This window comes from Mirounga angustirostris, unplaced genomic scaffold (genome assembly GCF_029215605.1).
Source record: "Mirounga angustirostris isolate CCGP_5_RB_7025 unplaced genomic scaffold, mMirAng1.0.hap1 SCAF_3, whole genome shotgun sequence".
Lineage (NCBI taxonomy): Eukaryota > Metazoa > Chordata > Mammalia > Carnivora > Phocidae > Mirounga > Mirounga angustirostris.
Window position 1 is genome coordinate 186867378 of NW_026991711.1, and position 20349 is coordinate 186887726.

At 53.3% G+C, this 20349-nt stretch overlaps 1 protein-coding gene across 1 annotated transcript; it reads right to left on the reverse strand.

Annotated features, from left to right (window-relative positions):
• Positions 1 to 16541: 16541 nt before the first annotated feature.
• GPR55 (G protein-coupled receptor 55) lies at positions 16542 to 19277 on the reverse strand. Its single transcript, XM_045867324.3, has one exon. It carries the CDS (start codon positions 19156 to 19158, stop codon positions 18088 to 18090), a length of 1071 nt encoding a protein of 356 aa, XP_045723280.3. The 5' UTR covers positions 19159 to 19277; the 3' UTR covers positions 16542 to 18087.
• Positions 19278 to 20349: the final 1072 nt, after the last annotated feature.

Below are 20349 nucleotides of genomic sequence, written 5' to 3' on the forward strand. Positions count from 1 at the left end.
GAACATGACACTTGACAAATTTATTTGGATCTTCTATCTCTTCCAATACAACTTTATACTTTTCTCAGAAGTCTTGCAGATCTTTCATTAGATTGATTCCTGAGTCTCTTATATTTGTTGTTATAGTAATTATACCTCTTTGTCACTAACACACAGAAATATAATTTATTTTTGCGTATTTTGAGTATTGATCCAATGAACTTGTACAGCTGTCTTCCTTGTTCTAAGACATTATCTGAGGATTCTTTTGTACTTTCTACATAGGCCCTGTATTGATTATGAATAGGTTTTGTTTCTTCCATTCAAATAATTAAAACATTTGTTTTTCTTATCCTGCCTCACTGAGTAGGAGCTCTGGTATCATGGTAATGGTCATAAATCTTATTTGTTCTTGATTCTTAAAGGGAATTCATCTAAAGCACCGTTTTAGCTATATTGGGAGAATACTCTTTTTGAAGTTAATTGAAGAAGTCGTCCTCAATTCCTAGTTTGCATTTTTATCAGCACCACCCTCTAACCAACTGAGCTAACTGGCCAGCCGCCCCTAGTTTGCATTTTTAATCAGGATATATGTTGAATTCTTTTATCAAATATTATTTTCTGCACTTACCAATATGATCATGTATCTTTCCTCTTTTCATTTGCTAATGTGGTGTATAACATTAGTAACTGGTTTAGTCATAACGTATTATCCTATTTCTACACTATTAGATTCTGTTTGGTAATATTTCATTTAGGAGTTATTGATATATGTTCATTAGTCAGGCTGACCTGTAATTTTCCTTTCTCACACTCTCCTTGGCAGGCTCTAGTGTTAATGGTCCACTAGTCTTGTAGAATGAGTTGGGGAGATTGGTTTTATGGTTTTGTTTTGTTTCGGTTTAATAATACCCAGTCTTCTCAAGTGTGGACAAGCCCTCTTGTATCAATAATGGCAGTAAAATTGGTTTGACAGGAATCAGATTTTAAAATTCCAGAAATTTCACTGCTAGGAATTTACCATATGGATATACTCAAACAAGTATACAGAAAATATATGTACAGGGTATTTATTGTTGTAATAGCAAGAAACTGAAAACAAAAGTGCCTCAATTGGGGACTTACTTTTTTAAAAAGAGCAGTATTTTTTTTTTTTTGCCATTATAAAGAATGAGATAGATCTATTTGTGCTGATGTGTAAAGTTCTCCAAGATCTATAATTAGGGTAAAGCAGATGGCAGGGCGAGAATATATATCCCATTAGTGAATTTTCTAAAAGATAGCTCTATGGATGTGCATATACTATTTCTAGAAGCATACTCAAAGCCAAGTAATACCTCTGGATAGCAGGGACGGCAGGGGGGTGTAGGGCTTTCTATCCTTCCACGTCATGAAGATGTATTCTTTTTATAATTTAAGCGTGTGTGAGTGTGTGTGTATATACATACACACCCTGCAGCTGAGATGGGGGAGGGCCTGGTGGTGGAGGAGATGCCCTCACGGTCAGCCAGCTGCACACCGTCTCACCTGTTCCCCTCTCTGGCTCTCGAGGTCCGTAACCCCTCCTAGAAAGCAATCCCTGTATTGGGCCCAGGTCTGGCCTGAAGAATAGAGTGGTTGGAAATGTTAAGTTGACACATATAGGAAGCTCTGTAACCTCGTGCAAGTGTTACTATGGAAACCAGAGCGTGGGCGGTCTCCATGGAAACCCTTCTCAGCCTTCTGCCTGAAGGAGTTACCACCCACTGGTGTTGAAGTGTTACTTTGCAGGGACCTCAGAGCTTCAATAAATGCTTAGGGAGAAAATGGTGGACAGGTCCCTGCCCACTGCAGGGATGTCTGGTGGGCTCTGGGCACCCCTCGCTGCTGGCCCAGGAAGGAGAGTGAGTCCATCACCAAGGGGAGCAGAGCACATATGACACCCGAGGCAGGGTATGCAGTGTCCCCAGAGTGGACATGGGGCATCTGGACTCCTCTAATGGCCACCGGTGGGGTGAGCCAATGGCACCTCAGGGCTCGAACCTGCCCCTCTATAGAATTGCAACGTTTGAACTAAGTCATTCCGAACGTGGCTTGCATGCGGCCCGGCAGCGTGGGGCTCAGAGGAGGGAGACCAAACAGTGACCGGTCAGCCTTCTGGGGGATTCACCTGAGCTGTGCAGAACCGTGAGGAGGAATGGCAGGGGGAGGGAAAAGGCAACGGGGAAGGGAAATACACCCTCCCAGGGCCAGAGAACTCAGTTGGAGCTATACAGCCATGGGCCCTCCTGGGACCAAGTTCCTTAAGGGGTCCTGGGGCCTGGAAAGAGGCTCGAAGTCCAGGGCTTGGGGCGCCAGGGATGCACGGTGCTGCCCCAGGATGGTGGGTCCAGAGTGTCGGTGGCGCCCTGACTCTGCTGCCCACCACCGGCATCTCATCCTCGCCCCATGCCACCCACACCCTGGCAGCCTGAGCCACAGGGCTAGAGACACCAGAGCAGATGAAGGTCACGGCGCCGGCCTCCCACCCCGGAAACAAAGAGTCCTGTCGCTGGAAGCTAACAAGTCCTGTCTGGGCCGTCCCTGCAGGAGGACTGAGAAGAGGGATGGCAGTGAGGAAAGGGGGCGGGGGGCTGTGACTTTGACCAGCACCCTTGTCCAGCACTTACTGAGCAGGGCCCACTATGTTCAAGTGTATGCCTAGGGCTTTCACTGATTTATTTTGCTCATTTCTTGCATGATCTCTGGGTGAGTATGAATTCCACAGCCAAAAACTCAGGTCAGGCCTGCAAAAATGTATTTTTATTTTCCTATAATAATCTATTTTTGGTTTTTTGTTTCTTTTGGTTTTTTGTTTCTTTTTAAGATTTTATGTATTTATTTGAGACAGAGAGTGCGAGAGCACAAGCAGGGGGAGGGACAGAGGGAGAGGGAGAAGCAGACTCCCCACTGAGCAGGGAGCCCAAGGCGGGACTCAATCCCAGGATCCTGAGCCAAAGGCAGCCGCTTTCCGCTTTACTGACTGAGCCACCCAGGCGCCCCTATAATTATTTTGTACAACAATCTCCTTTTCAAATCCCCATTCATCCTGGTGGCAGAAGATGTACTCTTGGTCATTTGGGGGTAAACTCTGCCATTACTTCACTTTCAATGAAGGGTTCACCCTTTTAGTAAATATTAATTTTGCCCCCCACCCCCACCCAGGGCCCAGCATTAGAACATGTTCCTGTATTTGGGGTCTTCCCACCAACACAGTCTGATGGAGACAGCAACTCTCTCCTTGTGGAATTGCTAGAAATGCCCAGGATGGGGACAGCAAAGATCACATCACCCAGCATCCGTGGGCAGAGAGGTGGTGGCATCCTGTCCGTGGTCCCGTCACCTGCTTTCAACCATGGATTCCGTGTCACCTCCCAATTACTGATTACTACAGCAGTTTCCCCTGCCTTCCAGGGCTTCTCTGAGCCACCCAGCGCCCTGTCGATAAACCCTTTCTCCTCAATTAGCTAGACTTCTTCCTGTTGCTTGCGTCCCAGTGTCGTTGAGCAAGAGAGCCGTGAGGGATATTATCAGGGAACACCTTCATTCTTTCTTCCCCACTTCCTTTTCAAACCTGCTCTGTGGGGTTGGTTCTCCCCCAACCTTGGGTGAAATCTAAGGACGATTTCTTGGGTTTTTTGGGTCAATCCAAGATAAGAAAAATTCCTTGGGTCACTTTTACAACAAAAATCCAATTTCGGTAACTACAGCGTCTAGTTATGAACGATAACCCAGATTCCAAGTTCATTTGAAGCTGAAGCTGCTCCCCTCCACCATCTGAAAACTGCGCCCCGTGGGAGGAGAGCTTGGCCAGTTTCTTCTCCACCCCCCAGCCTGCTGCTCTCGCGCTCCCGCCCCCCTCCACAGGCTGCTCAAGGGTGGGGAGGTCTTGGTGCAGGAACACCGGTGCTAGCGGGCACCTGGGGGAGTCTCTGACCCCACCCCCATCCTCCCCTCTCACTGCAACTCAATGCAGGGGAACACACGGCCAGCTCAGGTCTCCTTGGGCTGGAGCTAAGCAACCCAGACCGGCTACTGGAACATTCCCACATCCTCTGTTGCCACCAGCTCCCAGAGCGTGGGCCTTTCCTGGCATAGCCACCCCTCCTGGCTCTGTGCTCCCAGCTCCAACCACAGCCTGTCACCAAAGCTTCCTCAGGAGCCTGTCACACACTGGGTCCTCAGGGCCTCCCCCTCCACCCCCCACCCCCAACATCAGGGCACATCAGCCCTTCTCCCCAGACTAAAGACAGAGGGATGGCTCTTGGGTCTCTGATAATTCTTTCCCTAGAAATGTTCTGCCCAATCAGCAAGCTGGAGTGGGGGATGGGCACAAGTTGCAGGATGGGTTTGGGGTCACCTCCTTTGCAAGTCCTTTGTTTCGGTATGTGTGCCAGTGGGCACAATCCCTCTCTTTTCTCAGATCCCCAAGGGCTGCTGAAAGGTCTCCCTGGAGCTAACCTCACGTGATGGGGGGCAGGAGGACCCAGAAACCCCTCCAGGACCTCATTTAATCTCTCTGACTTCTTTTTCTCTCAGCTGGTGGGACCTTCAGCTACACTTGGATGGCAGGTGTGAGGAGGCGGAGGGTGAAAAAAACCTCATTAGATTTGCTTAATGCGCAGGCCTTGCAGGCTCCCGTGTGGGCATCCCAGGCAGTGGGTTCTCTAGCTGAGGAGGGCAGGAACCATGGATCGGACCACCCCCTGGCTGGGCTGGGAGTTCAGCGAGCCCGTGCGGAGGAATGTTCTGATGCCCCGGGCTCCTGAGAACTGAGAACCAAACTGCATCCCAGACATGAAAGGACATCTGCCCAGCCTCATCTCCAAGAGGACGCTCAGAGCTCCGGATGACGCCCTACACGTCAACGTTGGCAATACAGCCCCGGACGATGGCCATAAGAGTGTGGACCCTGGGCCATCGGACCTGAGTTTGAATCTCACTGCCACCACTTACTGGCTGTGTGATTGCTTTGGTTTTCTGTTGCCGCATAAAAAGCTGTGGCTGAAGATAGTAAGCATTTGCTTAAGGTTTAACAGTTTGGGCAGGGCTCAGTGGGGACAGCTTGTTTTTGCCTTATGTGTCATCAGCTGAATGGTCTTATGGAGGCAAGAAGATCTACTGCTAAGGGAGCTTCACATCAGTTCAGAGTTCGGCTGGGCCAGTCGATTTCCTCCAAATGGGCCTCTGCACGTGACTGCTTGGGCCTCCCGCATCCCAGGAGCTGGGTTCCACCCCGGAGGAAGCAGAAGCTGCCAGGCCTTCTTCATGCCCGGGCTCAGAGGTCCCGACACCCCATTTTTTCATTCGATTGGTCAAAGCAGTTCTGGGCCTAATGCAGATTCAGAAAGAGGGGCCATGAGTTCCACCTCTTGAGGGGAGGAGGGGTGTGCATGGACAGGGAGGGGCACAATGGTTTGGGGCCATCTTCAGGTCCCAGCGACTGTGGTAACAGTGAACTTGAGCAAGTTACTTAAGCTCTCCTTGTCTCAGTTTCCCCTTCTGTAAACTGGGGAAAACAATATCTATCCGCACTTGGCTGTCGATAGGATTAAATAAGCTCTCGGTTGAGCTCATAGCAGTTGGAAGAATGTCTAAGAACAGCTGAGAGTTCAAAAGAATTCAGTGTTGGTATTAGACAATCGTGAACACACAGAACGTCCAGTAGATGGTGGCAAAGGTTCCTATTAGTCCTTTGGGCATCTGTCTCTGACGTCTCCCCTCCCTGTCTCCCACCTGCCTCTAGTGTCCTCACCTGAGATCTGTCCCCCGCCCCCCACTCCCTTCATTCCCTTCTCCCTGGAGGCGGGGCAGCAAAGTGCCCACAGGTCTGGACTTTGCTCCTGGAGTGTCTTACTCAGGCACCACCAGATGGGGCGTTTAGCCATTGTTTCCGCAGTCTGAGCCACACCCCCCATCCTGTGGGACGATGTTGCTCACATTGCCTCTGCCTCCGGACCTGAAAGCCCCTCCCCACCGGCGCCCACTACCTGGGAGTGATTTATTCTTATAAAACTAGAACCGACCTCCTGGGGGCCTCCAGAGTCTTCCCTCGGAGGTAACATAGCTTTGCAGGGAAAGGGTGAAGCGGGGGAAGAGAAAGAAGTGGAGACATCTGGCTTTGAAGAGGATCGACCAGCCCTTCCCTCGCCCTCTGCCTGGGCAACTGCGCCCTGGCTGTGGACCTTCTGTGGGAAGCAGGGGGCGCAGTGACCCATCCTGGGGGACCCTCGGGCCTCTCTGGATTGAGGGCACCAGAAGCAATGGGCAGCGATGTGATGGAAATTGGGGGATTGTAATTTGGAAATGGGGCAGCCCTAACCAGTCTGGGGACTTTCTTCCCATTTCACAAGAGACTGAAACACCTGATTCTCTGGGTGTTCAGAAATGTCCAGTTGATGGGGGACAGGGCAAGCCTGGACTGGGGAGATTGGGGCACTTGTCGTCTGAGGGTGGAGGGGGTGAGATGCATCCTGTTTCAGGAGCGCCCCCTTCTCCCAGATGTCACGGGACGTCCTAGCCCCTGACCACCCAGGCGTAGCCACCTTCCAGGTCTGCCGTGTAGATGGATCCCCGGCGCCCACCCAGGTCGTTCCTGCCCCACGCAAACCCCTCGCGGCAGAGCGGCCCCACACAGCCTGTACAGCTGGCTTGAGAGACCCCCCCCCCCCAGCAGAGCCTGAGCTCCCCATTCCGGCCCACGGTTACCCAGGAGACCGCTGTCGCCCAGGAACCCCGGGCCAGGCTTTGCTGAGCAGAGATTGTGCTTCTGAGACCAGGAAAGTTTCCAGTTGGATCTTCTCCGACTCTGTCTTTGTGCTCTTGCCCATTGTCGTCGCTGGTAATAAAACTTGCATTTACCAGAACTGGGGCAAACACTAGGTGGAAAGAACAGAATTTTGGTGACTTGTAACGAGTCCCAGGCCTTGGGTGGCCCCCTTCGGGTGGCTCAGAGCCCGGGGAACTGGATGCCCTGGCTTAGGAGAGCTGTCTTCCACCAGTTTCGTGGTGGCCATGTAGGGGGGGGGGGGGGGCGGAGAGTGGGGGGGGCAGCTGGGATGAGGGGCTTGGGCCAGGACTCTGGCTTTCTGTTATCTCCAGCAGGTGCTATGGGGGAGCCGGATCCAGGGGTACACAAGCCTCCAATTGCCCCTCGTTTGAAGCAAGGGCTGGTCAATCCCCAGATATTTATGGGCTCTGCTGCGAGCGACAATTAGGAAGGACCACCTCTATTTAGAACTCCTCGCCTGGTGCGGAGTGCCATGGAGGGCCAAATGAGGTGGAACAGACAAGGAGAGAATAAATCTATTCCCCGCCAGGTGCCAATCAGGCAGAGGTTGGCAGGTGGGCTTGTGCTAACCTCTGCTGGGGAGCAGAGGGGTCAGTCACCCTGGGATGGCTCAGGGTCTGTGAAGAGCCCAAGGGGATTTGGGGAGGGTGGGCCAGGGCACAGAGACCCAGAATGCTGCCCTGAAAAGAGCACTCCCCTGGGAATCCGAAAGCGGGGGCCAGTTCCCTCTGAAGGCAGGTCCTGGACACGCCTATCGCTAGCCCCAAGTCCTCTGCTTTATGGGGTCACGCTCCCTTTACTCTCCAAACAGAAGGGCTTGTGATTTCATCCCACGTCAGTGGGACCCTGGCACTCCCCACCACAATTCTAGAAGTCTCGGGGGAAACTGCACGATTCTCCATCTTAGCCCTGGTCCTACAAGTCTGTGGGTCTGTCCCTACATGGGAAATCTCCCCACTTCCTTTCTCCCGTAAAGGACAACTGTCATAAGGCTGCTGAGTGTGGGGGGCTTTATGGAAAGCCAAGGGTAATGGAGACGGATTATAATGCACAGAAATTTAATGCATCTGAGCCCCATCCTCTGACAAGATATCTTTCACTTGCCTTGTGCAGCCTCCTCTCCAGGTTTGCTGATTCCAGATGCCCCACAGCCTTAGGAATCAGCACAGCACCTCACCTGCGCAGGCTCTTTGTTGCAACTTTAAATGCTGGCGGACCCAGCTGTCTCCCCTTTGCTGTCTTGTTTAAATTACAGCTTTCTCCCGGTTTCATTGTAAATATCCCAAGACAGAAAAACCATATGGCCAAGCACTAATATGAGGTGATGATGAAGAGCAGAAAGAGGACAGATGGCCTGGGTTGAGTGGGGAGCGGTGAGCGGGGGGAAGGGGGCACCAGAGGAGGGAGTGGGGTGTAGGGAAATAATTCAGGATCCTGCCAAAGACTGGAGGTTCTGGCGTGATAGGACCTTGGAGATGCTTTACGGCTTGACAATAATGTGCCCCAAGAACTTTTACATAAGTTTAGGCAAGGTTATCCTCTGAGAGTGGAACTCATTACATCAACACATTGAAGGAACAGTAATAATAGTGAAACATCATATACAATATGATGATAATGATGTAACTAGTATGACTCGCTTCACTAGCTTAGACTACAGATATGTTTACCTTTTTTTTTCTTGCCCAAATTCACGGGGCAGGGGGGTGGCCCCAATTTCCCCAAACCCAAGGGTCGTCCTTAGCCCAAAGAGGAAGTCAGCTTCCTCCTCACACCAGGAGGAAAAGCAGGGTCCCAAGAGCCCACGGCTACTGTTGCCCCCTGTGGTCACTAGGTGTCACTGTTGAAGCTTGCTCGCACAGGGGATGCTACCGCCCCAAGGCTGGGATGCCCTTGGTGCTCTAGGTTCAGGTTTGTTTACGGCTCTGTATAGGCCACTTCCCCACCCCCAGCCGTCATTTCCTAAAACACCACGCTGGGGGCAGGGTGGCTGGGTGGGAAGGGACCTCACGCATCAGCCACATTCCATGCGGGTCTCAGCCCTCCCCCTTTGAAATGAGAACAGCTTGTCAGCCTCCCCGCCTTTACTCAAGGTGATTTACTTTGAAGGCCTCACTGTTCTTCCCTGCCACTGCTCCTTGGGTCACCCCTAGCCCACCCGACCGAGTACGCCCGACTGTGCATCTCCGAGATCAGGGGTGGGGCTATGGGTGTCTTTGCTTTCGGCCCGCCCCAGACAGCCTCACCCTTTAGTGCTGCCCACCAGCCCGGGCAGACGAAGCTTCTGCTAAGCCCCACTGCCCACAACCCCCAGAGGAAAAGGATGACACTCTGGTGGCCCACATTTGCATAACCAAGAGGGCACACAAATAATCCTTCTCCAGAGGAGGACCATCAGTTTCCAGTATTCTGCCTAATCCAGGAGTTCTTAACCTGGAGGTCTGGTGTCAAACTCAGAGGAGTCATGAACTGGCCGGGGAAAATCATCACACACTTATTTGCGCTAATCGCTAATTGAAACTAACATTTCCTTCCATTGTGCGAGCGGGCATCACACCACAGCCGTGTAGACAGTCCCTGGGACTTTGCCACCACAGAAGTCCCAGCAAATTTCACATCACACCACAGTTGCTGCAGAAATTTCAAAGTATTGTTTCAGCTCAGCTCATCACTCACTCAAAATTATGATAGCTATTTTTTTTCTTTTTTTTTTTTAAAGATTTTATTTATTTATTTGAGAGAGAGAATGAGAGAGAGCACATGAGAAGGGGGAGGGTCAGAGGCAGAAGCAGACTCCCTGCCAAGCAGGGAGCCCGATGCGGGACTCGATCCAGGGACTCCAGGATCATGACCTGAGCCGAAGGCAGTCGCTTAACCGACTGAGCCACCCAGGCGCCCAAAATTATGATAGCTATTAAGCACAGTACCAGACCTTCTTAGGCAAGCCTGAAATTCAGAAGCACACCCGTAGCCGTATCACGGTTTTTAAAATTTGGTAACTGTATTTCAGTATATTGGGTTTCCTTTGTGATCCTACGCATTTTACTCATGCACTTAAAACTGCAAGCCTGGGGGCGCCTGGAGCGAAATAAGTCAATCAGAGAAAGACATGTATCATATGACCTCACTGATATGAGGAATTCATAGTCTCAGGAAACAAACTGAGGGATGCTGGAGTGGGGGGCGGGGTGGGAGGGATGGGGTGGCTGGGTGATAGACACTGGGGAGGGTATGTGCTATGGTGAGTGCTGTGAATTGTGTAAGACTGATGAATCACAGACCTGTACCTCTGAAACAAATAATGCAATATATGTTAAGAAAAAAAAAAGAAGATAGCAGGAGGGGAAAAATGAAGGGGGGAAAATCCGAGGGGGAGATGAACCATGAGAGACTATGGACTTTGAGAAACAAACTGAGGGTTCTGGAGGGGAGGGGGGCGGGGGGCTGGGTTAGCCTGGTGATGGGTATTCAAGAGGGCACATACTGAATGGAGCACTGGGTGTTATATGCAAACAATGAATCATGGGACACTACAGCAAAAATTAATGATGTAATGTACGGTGATTAACATAATAATAAAAAATTTAAAAAAAAGACATTCAGCTGATGTAAAATAGAACAAAAAAAACAAAAAACCAAAACTGCTAGCCTGGGGGCACCTGGATGGCTTAGTCAGTTGCATATCCAACTCTTGATTCCGGCTCTGGTCCTGATCTCAGGGTTGTGGGGTCAAGCCCTGCATCTCTGCTTGAGATTCTCTCTCTCCCTCTTCCTCTGCTCCTTCCCCTGCTCACGTGCTCTCTCGCCCTCTCTCTCTCTCAAATAAATAAATAAATCTTTAAAAAATAATAATAAAACTGCTATCCTGGGGAAAGCCCACAAGCCTTCCAGGCTGCAGGCGGAATCCATGGTACAAAATTGATTGGAGACCTGTGACCTACATTGACAGCAGCTAGTCACCACTTCTTCCTTTTTTAAAAAAAGGAACTCGCCACAATTCTAATTCTAATTCAGTTCGAATTCGAAATCATTTCAATTCTAATTCTAAATAAATTCTGTTTCTTGAGCCCTCGCCAGCGCAAGACATTCTGCATGGGTGGCTGCATCCGAGGCCCAGCTGAGGTATGGTGCGCTGCATGGGGTCCCCGGGCCCGGGGGGGGGGGGGGGGGGGGGCCCGGCCACACACGGTCAGGGCTGGAGCCAGGAGTCAGCCTTGACCTTTTGACCCAGCTCCTGAGCTTTCCTCATTCTCAGTCCGGCTGCCCCCAAGGCCTGGGGAGCCTCGGTTGAGTGTAGCTCGGAGTCAAGGCCAGCTCCGGGCAAAGTGGGGGAGGTGGTCTCGGGGGAATCCAGCGTTCAGCCCACAGGGGCGGCCATGGCCTGCTCTGATCCCACAGGCACCAAGCAACCTGCAGTCCCCCGGGGTCACCCCGGCTCCCTGCCCCTTGCAGGCTTGGGTAAGCCTGACTGGGACCCCAGGGTCACTGCCCGGTGACAACCACACACTCGTTGGCTGACACCCAGCTGCCGGCCAAGCCTCCCATCCCTGTTTGCACTTCTGCTCATGATGGGCACTGCACGACTTTCCATCATTTACTAGAGATTTTCCAGGTCACACATGCCCTCTGCCATCCTTCTAGTTCTTTCGGGCTCTCTGACCCTCTTTGGACTGCCTTCCTCCTTCCTCCCTTTCTGAAGTAATAGAGTCTCACCTGGAACAGCTTCTCCCACTTTCACCCCCAGGGACTTCCCCAAATGCTTTCCTTTCTGCAGGGGGATTTTGGTAGATAACATTTTCTCAATCTGACGAACTCATTGCTACGTTGGGTCCCGTCTTGGCTGGGGCTGCTAGTTGGGTCCCGTCTTGGCTGGGGCTGCTAGCTGGGTCCCGTCTTGGCTGGGGCTGCTATAATGGAACACCGTAGGCTAGGGGCTTCAACAACAAGCATTCATTTCTACAAGTTCTGGAGGCTAGAAGTCCAAGATCAAGGTGCCAGCATGGTCAGGTTCTGCGGGGAGCCCTCTCTCTCTCCACAGACTATGATTCCTCGCTGTGTCATCACGTGGCAGAGAAAGGAGCTGTCTGGGGTCTCTTTCACCAGGGCCCTAATCCCACTCCTGAGGGCTCCACCTTCATGACCTAGTCACCTCCCAAAGGCCCCACCTCCTAAACTATCATCCTATTGGAGGTGAGGATTTCAACATATGAATTTGGAGGGACACAAACATTCAGTCCGTAACAGGCCCCAAGTCCCCTTCCTGAGGGAGGTGGGACCCATGGGGAGGTGATGTGCACTCCTCTTGGAAATCAAATCACTCATTCACGTCATTGGCACTGTGGCTTCCTCGGCTGATCTCTGGCACCATTCAGTTCCCCGAAGCCATGGACCATCAGTTGAGCACTAAGAAAACCCACCACCTAAACCCACCCCCCTCGAGGTAGGGCTTTGCCCTGAACGCACTCCATGCCCTTGGACAGTCTCCAAGGCACTTCAAGGCAAAGACACTGGGTTTGACTTCTGTAAAGGCCCACACTTGGGCACCAAGGTCCCCGGCTGCCTCTGCTCCCAGGGACTTTCTCTACCTGCCCATTTTGCATTCCTTCCCAGAACGAGGCCACTCACTCTGCCCTCTGTGGCTTCCCACCCTGACTCAGACTTGGCCTCTCTACTTCTCGGGGCCAGCTACATATGTAGCCCCAGCCTCTCCTCACGGAGTAGATCCAGCCGAGTGGCTTGAGCTGCTGACCAATGTTCTGCCTGCTCTCCTCTGGGTGGATCTTGTGGGGTCCAAGGACGACCTACTGCCCAGCCGCTCTGAGGCCCTCAGTGCAGGGAGTCCATTTTTTCTGCTGGGTTCCCCTCCCCAGGTATTCCTGGGTCTCCTCCTGCCTAGTTCCCCACATGCCTCCTGATTCTGCCTTTGGGCCATGCCCCGCTCCGATGCACACACTGGATCCCATCAGCTCAGCTCCGGCTGCCACTTTAAGTCCATGCCTAAGATTTAGGGAAACCAGAGGAAAAGCACAGCAAAGGGGCCTGTATCCGCCCCCGGAGGTGGCCACACCCAGAGCCCAGAGCCCAGCACCCCCTGCGGAGGGTGAGGTTTCTCCACCCATCTGGTGCCAGGCCTCTAGTTCATAAGGCTTCTCTGCCCTGCGGGGAAACCCCACCACACACTGACAGAGCTGTGGTTTGACCCTGAACCTCCCACACGATCACTGGGTTCCTGGACACAATAGGGTCCCCAAGTCAGAGTCATGCCATGGTGAATGCACCGTCCATGAGAAGCAGCTTGGATCCTTGGATCTTGGATCCTTGGACCATCTGCATTCAGCCCAGTCAAGCCTGATTCCTGAGTATCTCTCCTCGATCCTGTGGGGCCTCCGGCGGACACACACACAGAGCTGAGCACCGTCACCGGCCCGGATGTACGGCCCGAGCTGTCCCTAGAGAAGAGGTCTCTCACCGGGGCACGCGCTTTGTAGGGTTTGCGTGACTGTAGGCGCCCCCTGGAGCCCCGTCTCGACAGCTTCCCCCTCACAGGGAGCGTCTGGGTGACGGCCCCCCAAGAACAAAGGCTGTCTGAGGCCTCGGGTGAACTTGGGGCCCCTCCGCCAAGCAGAACCGACATCAGGCTTTGAAGTGACAGTGCTTCAGATCTTACTGCCGAGACTTCAAAGTGCAAGAGGGCCACACTTAGGTTGTAGCTCACGAGCAAGGAGCTACGGGGCCCCTCCAGTGGGGGGTTTGTGAAGAGAATGCACCTTGCAGGGCTCTTGGCTGGGTATGGGATGCTCGGGCTCAAATTGGGTGGGGGGGGCTGTCCGTTTGTCCTTCTGCTTCAAGCCCCACGAGTCCTCCGGGCCCTGCCACCCACACTCTCTCAGATGCCTGTTCACGGTTGTGTGTCCTGGGCTCACGGGGAAGCCGGCTGCGGGCGGGAAAAGGAGAGAGGGGGCTGTGATCGTAGTTGGGGGGGTAGATGCTTCCCCCCAAAAGTGCCACTCTTGTGGGTCTTGAGGCCCCTGCCCCCCCAGCAGTGGGGTCCTCACGGTGGAGGGCAGTCCCGTGTGGGGGTGTCCCCCATCTCCGCGTGGTACCGTGTCCCTGCCTCCAGCCTGCTCCGCACACGAGGCTCTCTCCTCACGGGCCTATTAACTGCAGCCCTTTTAGTCTCTGCTGGTCTCCACAGTCACCTGCCGGCCCTCGGCCATTTCAAGCATCTTTGCAGTTAGTGTTTATTTGTGGCGACTTGCGACAAGTTGTCTTACTCTTGCCAATGTCATCGGTACCCACAGCAGCTATGTAGCATTAATAGACCGGCTTTCAGCTCCACAGCGTCCCCACAGAGGGATGCAAGAGGACTGTGCAGCTCATGGACTAGCATTCTGCATGTCAAGTGCTCCCTGGGGGCCGATATCCCGAAGGAGGGTCAGTCCTTGCCCCTGAGGGGACTCGGCCCAGGTGGGCGGTGGCTCCGGGGTCAGCAGGAGCTGGCTGTGGTACTGGTCTTCTTGGTCTGCCCTAAAAAAAGACCATAGACTTGCACAACAGGAATGTATCTCACTGTTCTGGAGGCTGGATGCCCAGGATCAAGGTATCAGCAGGGCTGACGTCTGCTGAGGGCTCTCTCCTTGGGTTGCAAATGGCCGCCTTCTCCCCAAGTCCTCACACAGCCTTCCTCAGCACATGCAGGGGGAGAGAGAAAAAGCATACACTCTGGTGGCTCTTCCATAAGGACGCTAGTCCCGTTGTGAGGGCTCCAGACTCAGGACCTCATCTAAAACGAAGTATCTCCCAAAGGCCCCATTTCCAAATATTATCATACTAGGGGTTAGGACTTCAACATATGGATTTGGGGGGTGTGGGGAGACACACAGCAACTGTCAGGAGCGAGGATGTCTCCAGCCAGCCCTCGGCACCCAGGCCGTAACTGGGCTGTGCTTGAGACTGTGGGGAATTTAGGAGAAAGCAGTGGCCCAAGCCAGCATCTAGGAGCTCACACTCTCCAGGAGCTCTGGATAGGGGAGCAGGATTCACATATGAGGAGCCATGAAGGAAAACTCAGAGTTAACCCGGGAGAGTCAGACTCACACCATGGGTGGTCGGCAAAGGGAGAGGTCACAGCGAAGGACCTCTGGGGGCTGGCCCTGTGTCTTTAGCCCCTTGGTGATGAGCAGGTCTCCTATGCTGGGCCACGCAATGTCTGTAAAAGGAACCAGGGCCTCTGGAAGCTGCTCCAGTATCATGGTGGTAGTGGGACAAAATGGAGGGAGAGGGTGTGGCGGACTCAGTCCTAGAGGGACAGGAGCTGGGCTTGTGGGGTCTCTGTGGCCCAGCTGCTGCCACAGGGAGCCAAGCCCCGAAGTGGGTGCGGGGAACTATGCCGCGGGCAGCTCCCACCTCCTCGCACTCGGCGTCCGTGCAGCTGCTCCGGCCTGAGCCGTTCTTGGCCCCTTCGGCCAAGACGGTTGGGTCACCAGGCCAGGGCCTTCAGGGGCCAGTTCTTCCCTGGAGCCACTGCGGACCAAGACCATGTCACACAGCATTATAGGAATCCGTTTATTTGGCAAATCCAGATAATCAAATCATTTTCCCAATGAATTGTGCTAGTTTCACACATATACATATAACAAGTACGTCTCGGGTTTTTCCAGACTAGGAGGAAGACTATGGTCACATTTACGACCAAATAATGTCCCCAGGCCTCCCTTACGGGCAGGCATTTCAGCCATTTCCACAACTGAGCTCAGAGCTCCCCAACTCACTGACTGCCTTTTGCTGGCGGGAGTGGGCCCCTGGATGCCCCAGCACCCAGCCCTAACCCGCGCCCTGACCTCTGCCCCTTCCCTGCCTGCTGGGAAGGAGTGTGGATCCCCCTGCAGAGCAGGCTGGCCTGAAGTCCTGGGCCTGATCCTGCTCCCACAGGCCCCGATGAGTCCCCTACGACTCGAAAGCCAGGATGGGTCTGCATGGAGAGAGAGAAGAGGCCTGTGTCCTCCCCCAGTGTTGGGATCAGTCGGTGGGGGAAGGGGGCATTCTCCAAGGCTCACCCACAAGCCCACAGTTGCCACATAGACCTGAGGCTGCTATCTCCCTGCAAGGACCTACATGGCTCATGGACCTCCCCCCGTCCTGCCTTCTCTGTCACCCAGCTAGGGCAGGGTCAGGCTGCCCACGAGACAAACTTTATGTTTATGAACATCACAGGGGGTGATGGGGGTGGTCAGGGCGCTGCCATCTCCTTTCTCTTAGGAAGTCTGTCCAGCCCTAAGTACACTGGGAGATGTAAATGCCACACGATGGGCTCCCAGCTCCCAGCTCCCAGCACAAAGAGAGAAATTGGAGGAGAAGACTACACACATGCATGGGCTCTGACCCCCGGCCGGCACAAGTGTCCTACTGGGTTTAACAACCGGCTTCCTTAGAGCCTCTGTGCAGGATGGCCATGGCACCTTGGGGCAGCTGGGTCTGCAGAGTGCCTGCCCCGGGCTGCCGCCTCCCGGAGGCCCAGTCTGCGGGGCCGGAGCCTCTCTGATCCTGGTTGGGATCACTCCTCCACACCCATTTCCACCCCTGCATTGACACTTGCTTCCTCACCCTTCCCTGCACCAGACCACTGAGCTGGCTGCGGCCGAAGCAGGAGGTAGAGGGGCTCTGGCCTTGGACTGCTCTCGGTCGAGCTGGGGATTCTCAAGCAGGAAGCAGCTCTGCCCTCCATCCTTCCTCCCTGCCACTCCCCAGCCCCTCACAGAGCCCTGTAGCTGCAAGCCTGGGGTAATCACCCGACCTCAGCCTCTGCCCCTGCCTCCCGTCAGGGTTTTATCTAAACCACCCCCTTCCCCGCCACCCTGCCACCCTACCTTCCGTCCACCAATTGGCAGTGGAAGCCTCTTTCCCTACAGGTAGAAAGTGGTTCTTTTCTTCCTCAAGACCTCCCCCTTTTTCACACAAAGTCTCATCTCTTACATCTCATCCCACTCTCTGCCTTGCAAAACCACCCCACAATTGATCCTTGGAATTGTTTTATTCTCTGGAGTGGCCTGAGTCATCAGAAGGCTTTCGACTGTCACGGCAGCGCCTCCTCAAGATCATCCAAGAAGCCCGGTCCAAACCGTGATCGACTGTTTACAGTCTCCAACCAGGAACTGCCAGGAGCTCCTTGCCATCGAGATGGTTCCTCCAAGTCCTGGCTGGCTCATTTTCTCCCTCCCGGCCCCTGGAGAGAGACAGTCCTGGGGACAGTGCCACCCAGCCAGCCGCCCAGACAGGACTCAGGTGGGCGAGACAGCATGAGTGACTTATTCTCCTCTGGCGGAGCCCAATCAAGCCTGATTCTTTCTCCTCGATCTCAGTGAAACGGCCTAACCAACAATCTCCCAGTCTGTTCAAGGTAGCAAGTTGGTCACGTTCAGGAATTTCCCCTCTCTTAGTCTTGTCTCCACCGCCTCTCTTCCCACTGGGTCCGAGCTAAAGCTCCGTGTCGTGGACGCCATGATGGCAATGGGGGGTGGCTGTCCACTGCCAGCCCTTGGCCTGTCTCCTTCCTTCCCTAGGTGCCACCAACACCTTTCCATTCTGTCCCCACTGCCTCCACAATGCATCTGTAGCTTCGCCACGGCCTGGTTCACATCAGCTTCCCTCATCCTTCTGCCACCTTCTCGTGGGCACAGGAAGGTTTGGCTGGCTGTCTGGACCTTTCTTCCCCATAGGAAACTTGGGGCTCTCTGTATGTTCTTGCTCTGCCCTCATCACCCCCACTTGTTATGAGGTTATTGGCCACCAGAGCCTGAGAAGGGACTGGGAAGGGTAAGTCTGCTCTACCCTGAGACCCCCAAACCAAAACGGAGCTCGATACATCCTTACTCCTCCTTCTTTGCCCAGAACACCTTCCACTGTGACCAACCCTCTTGGTTCTCTCTCCTAACTCCTCTCTCTTCCTCTCCAGAATCTTCTAGTCTAACAGAAGGATGGGGGGAGCTGGGAAACAGCCTTGCTCAGATGGTCTCCTTTTTTTCAATTTTTCTGGCTCATGTTTTTGAGCTTATAAAGAATTCACCTGGTTCTTGGGTCCTTAGAGATTCCCAAATACTGGGTGATTTATGTTGAGCTGCCTGGGTGCGGGGGAAAGGTCTTTGGAGCATAAGGAGCAAAGACAGTGTTCGGTGAGCATCAAAAGGGAAAGCATACCAGTAGACGTGCCACATTTGTCCACCACATCAGAAACCTTGGAACAGGGTATCTGCTACCAGAATTTTGGGCTGGGGTTTTCATCCTCTGCATAGGTCTTTCTCTCCTTAGCCCCTACTGATCATGGTATCCTGGAGAACAAGCTGGACCCTGGAAGGCCTGTGGGCCATGATGTCCATGCGGAATTCTTTAATGACAAAGTAGTAGCAGAAGACATCTAGGCAGCAGTTGATGTTGGAGAAACACATGGACAACTGCAAGAACAAGCTGATGTTCTGCTTAGCGCTGCACTGCACAATAAAGCCGTTCCGTACCAGGAACTGCAAGAAGAAACCCAGGTGGACCGGAAGAAAGGAGACCACAAAGACAGCCAGACTGGCCGCGATTGTCCAGATGCAGGCCTTCTGCTGGACCCAGTCCCGGGTGAGATCCCGACGGCCTACCAGGATGTGAATGCTCCTGGATGAACAGAAACCCATGACACCCATGGGAAGAAGGAAGCCGAACACCTCAAGGGGAAAGAAGACCTTGGCACTCCAGGTGCCATCGGACATGTTGTGGAAGCACGTGTACTTTTCCACCTTCCCGTGAAAGCTGTAGATAGGGATGCTCCCGGCCCACACCAGGACCCAGATGGTGCAACAGATCCCCAAGATCTTCCTGGGGGACCGGAGGTGGCTGACCAGGAATGGGTACTGGATGGCCAAGAATCTGTCCAGACTAATGAAGCAGATGGTGAAGACACTCCCGTACATGCTAATGAAGTAGAAGCACTCCACCAAGGTACAGAAGAAAGGAAGGGATGCGCGCACATTGGACAGCGCCATCTTGAACGGAAGGGACAGCACCAGCAGCAGGTCGAAGATGGCCAGATTGATCATGTAGATGGAGGTGGCCGCATAATCCGGCCACCTCTTCTTCAGGAAGGTGCTGAAGCCTCGGATGGCCAGCACGTTGAGGAGGAGGCCCAGGAGGAAGGTGGGGATATGGACCACCAGCTGCACGGTTTTCATCAGCTCATCCACGTCCCTGAAGGAGCAGTTCTGGCTCTTGTTGAGTTGCTGGCTCATGTCCTTTCCTGCAACACCAACAACAGATGAGATGAAGTCCCTCTCGCTCGCCGCAAGCGACGGCTCCCCGCAAGCGACGGCTCCCCAGTGACTGTATAACACAGCCATTTGTGCCTACTAAATAACAACTAGAAAATGCAAGAAAGCAAATTGCCTCTAATCCTGCTGCCCAATATAAGCGCTATTACCTTTTTGGGCATTTCGCTCCAGACTCTCTTTCTCTCTCTCACGCACACACACTCATGCACACATGTGTGCATGAGTGCTTTTCTCTTTCACAAAAATGGAATTGTGTGTGAACGTCTGTCCCTTGTTTTCAATCAGAACTCCTGTTGAAAGTAGTAGCAATGACAAACCCTGGCCCAGAATGGCTTAAGCAAAGGACAGAATTTCACATAACTGAAAATATAACTAGGGCAGGGTGGCACATTGCATTCCCTCGGACACGGTGACTAGTTGTTCACTGGTTCAGGGATGGACATTTGACCCACCCAGAGGCATTGAAAAGCAACAGTAACTCTTACTTGGGTTTCCAGAAAGGGGGTTGGGGCTGTCTCGGTGACACTTGAAGCTGGAAAGACATAAGGGCTGGAGGTGACAAGCCGGAGACAAGTCAGGGCTTCCGAACAGGCCAAAGACGAGGGTCCAAGGCAGACCCTGGCCAGGTCTCACCGCAGAGCTGAATCTGGGGGTGTGGAGGGCAGGTGTGTGCCACTGGGGATCTCTACACCGTCGTAGGTGGCTGCCTTGGTTCGGGCTTCCGTAACAGAATACCATGGACCAGGGGCACCTGGCTGGCTCAGTCGGTTAGGCGTCTGCCTTCGGCTCAGGTCATGATCCCAGGGTCCTGGGATCGAGCCCTACATCGGGCTCCCTGCTCGGCGGGAAGCCTGCTTCTCCCTCTCCCACTCCCCCTGCTAGTGTTCCCTCTCTCGCTCTGTCTCTGTCAAATAAATAAATAAAATTAAAAAAAAAAAAAAAGAATACCATGGACTGTGTAGCTTATAAACAACATAAATTCCTTTCTCACAGCTCTGGAGGCTGGATGTCACAGATCAGGGACCCAGCACGGTTGGGGGAGGGCCCTCTGCCAGGTTGCGGACTGCTAACTTCTCTTTGCGACCTCACATGGCAGAAAAAGGACAAGAGGGCTCTCTGGGGTCTCTTTTCTAAGAGCACTAATCCCATTCAGAAGGTCTTAATCACCTCCCAAAGGCCCCACCTCCTAATACCACCACCTTGCGGGGGGGGGGGGGGGTAGGGATTAGATTTCTGCATATGAATTTGGGAAGGGGGATG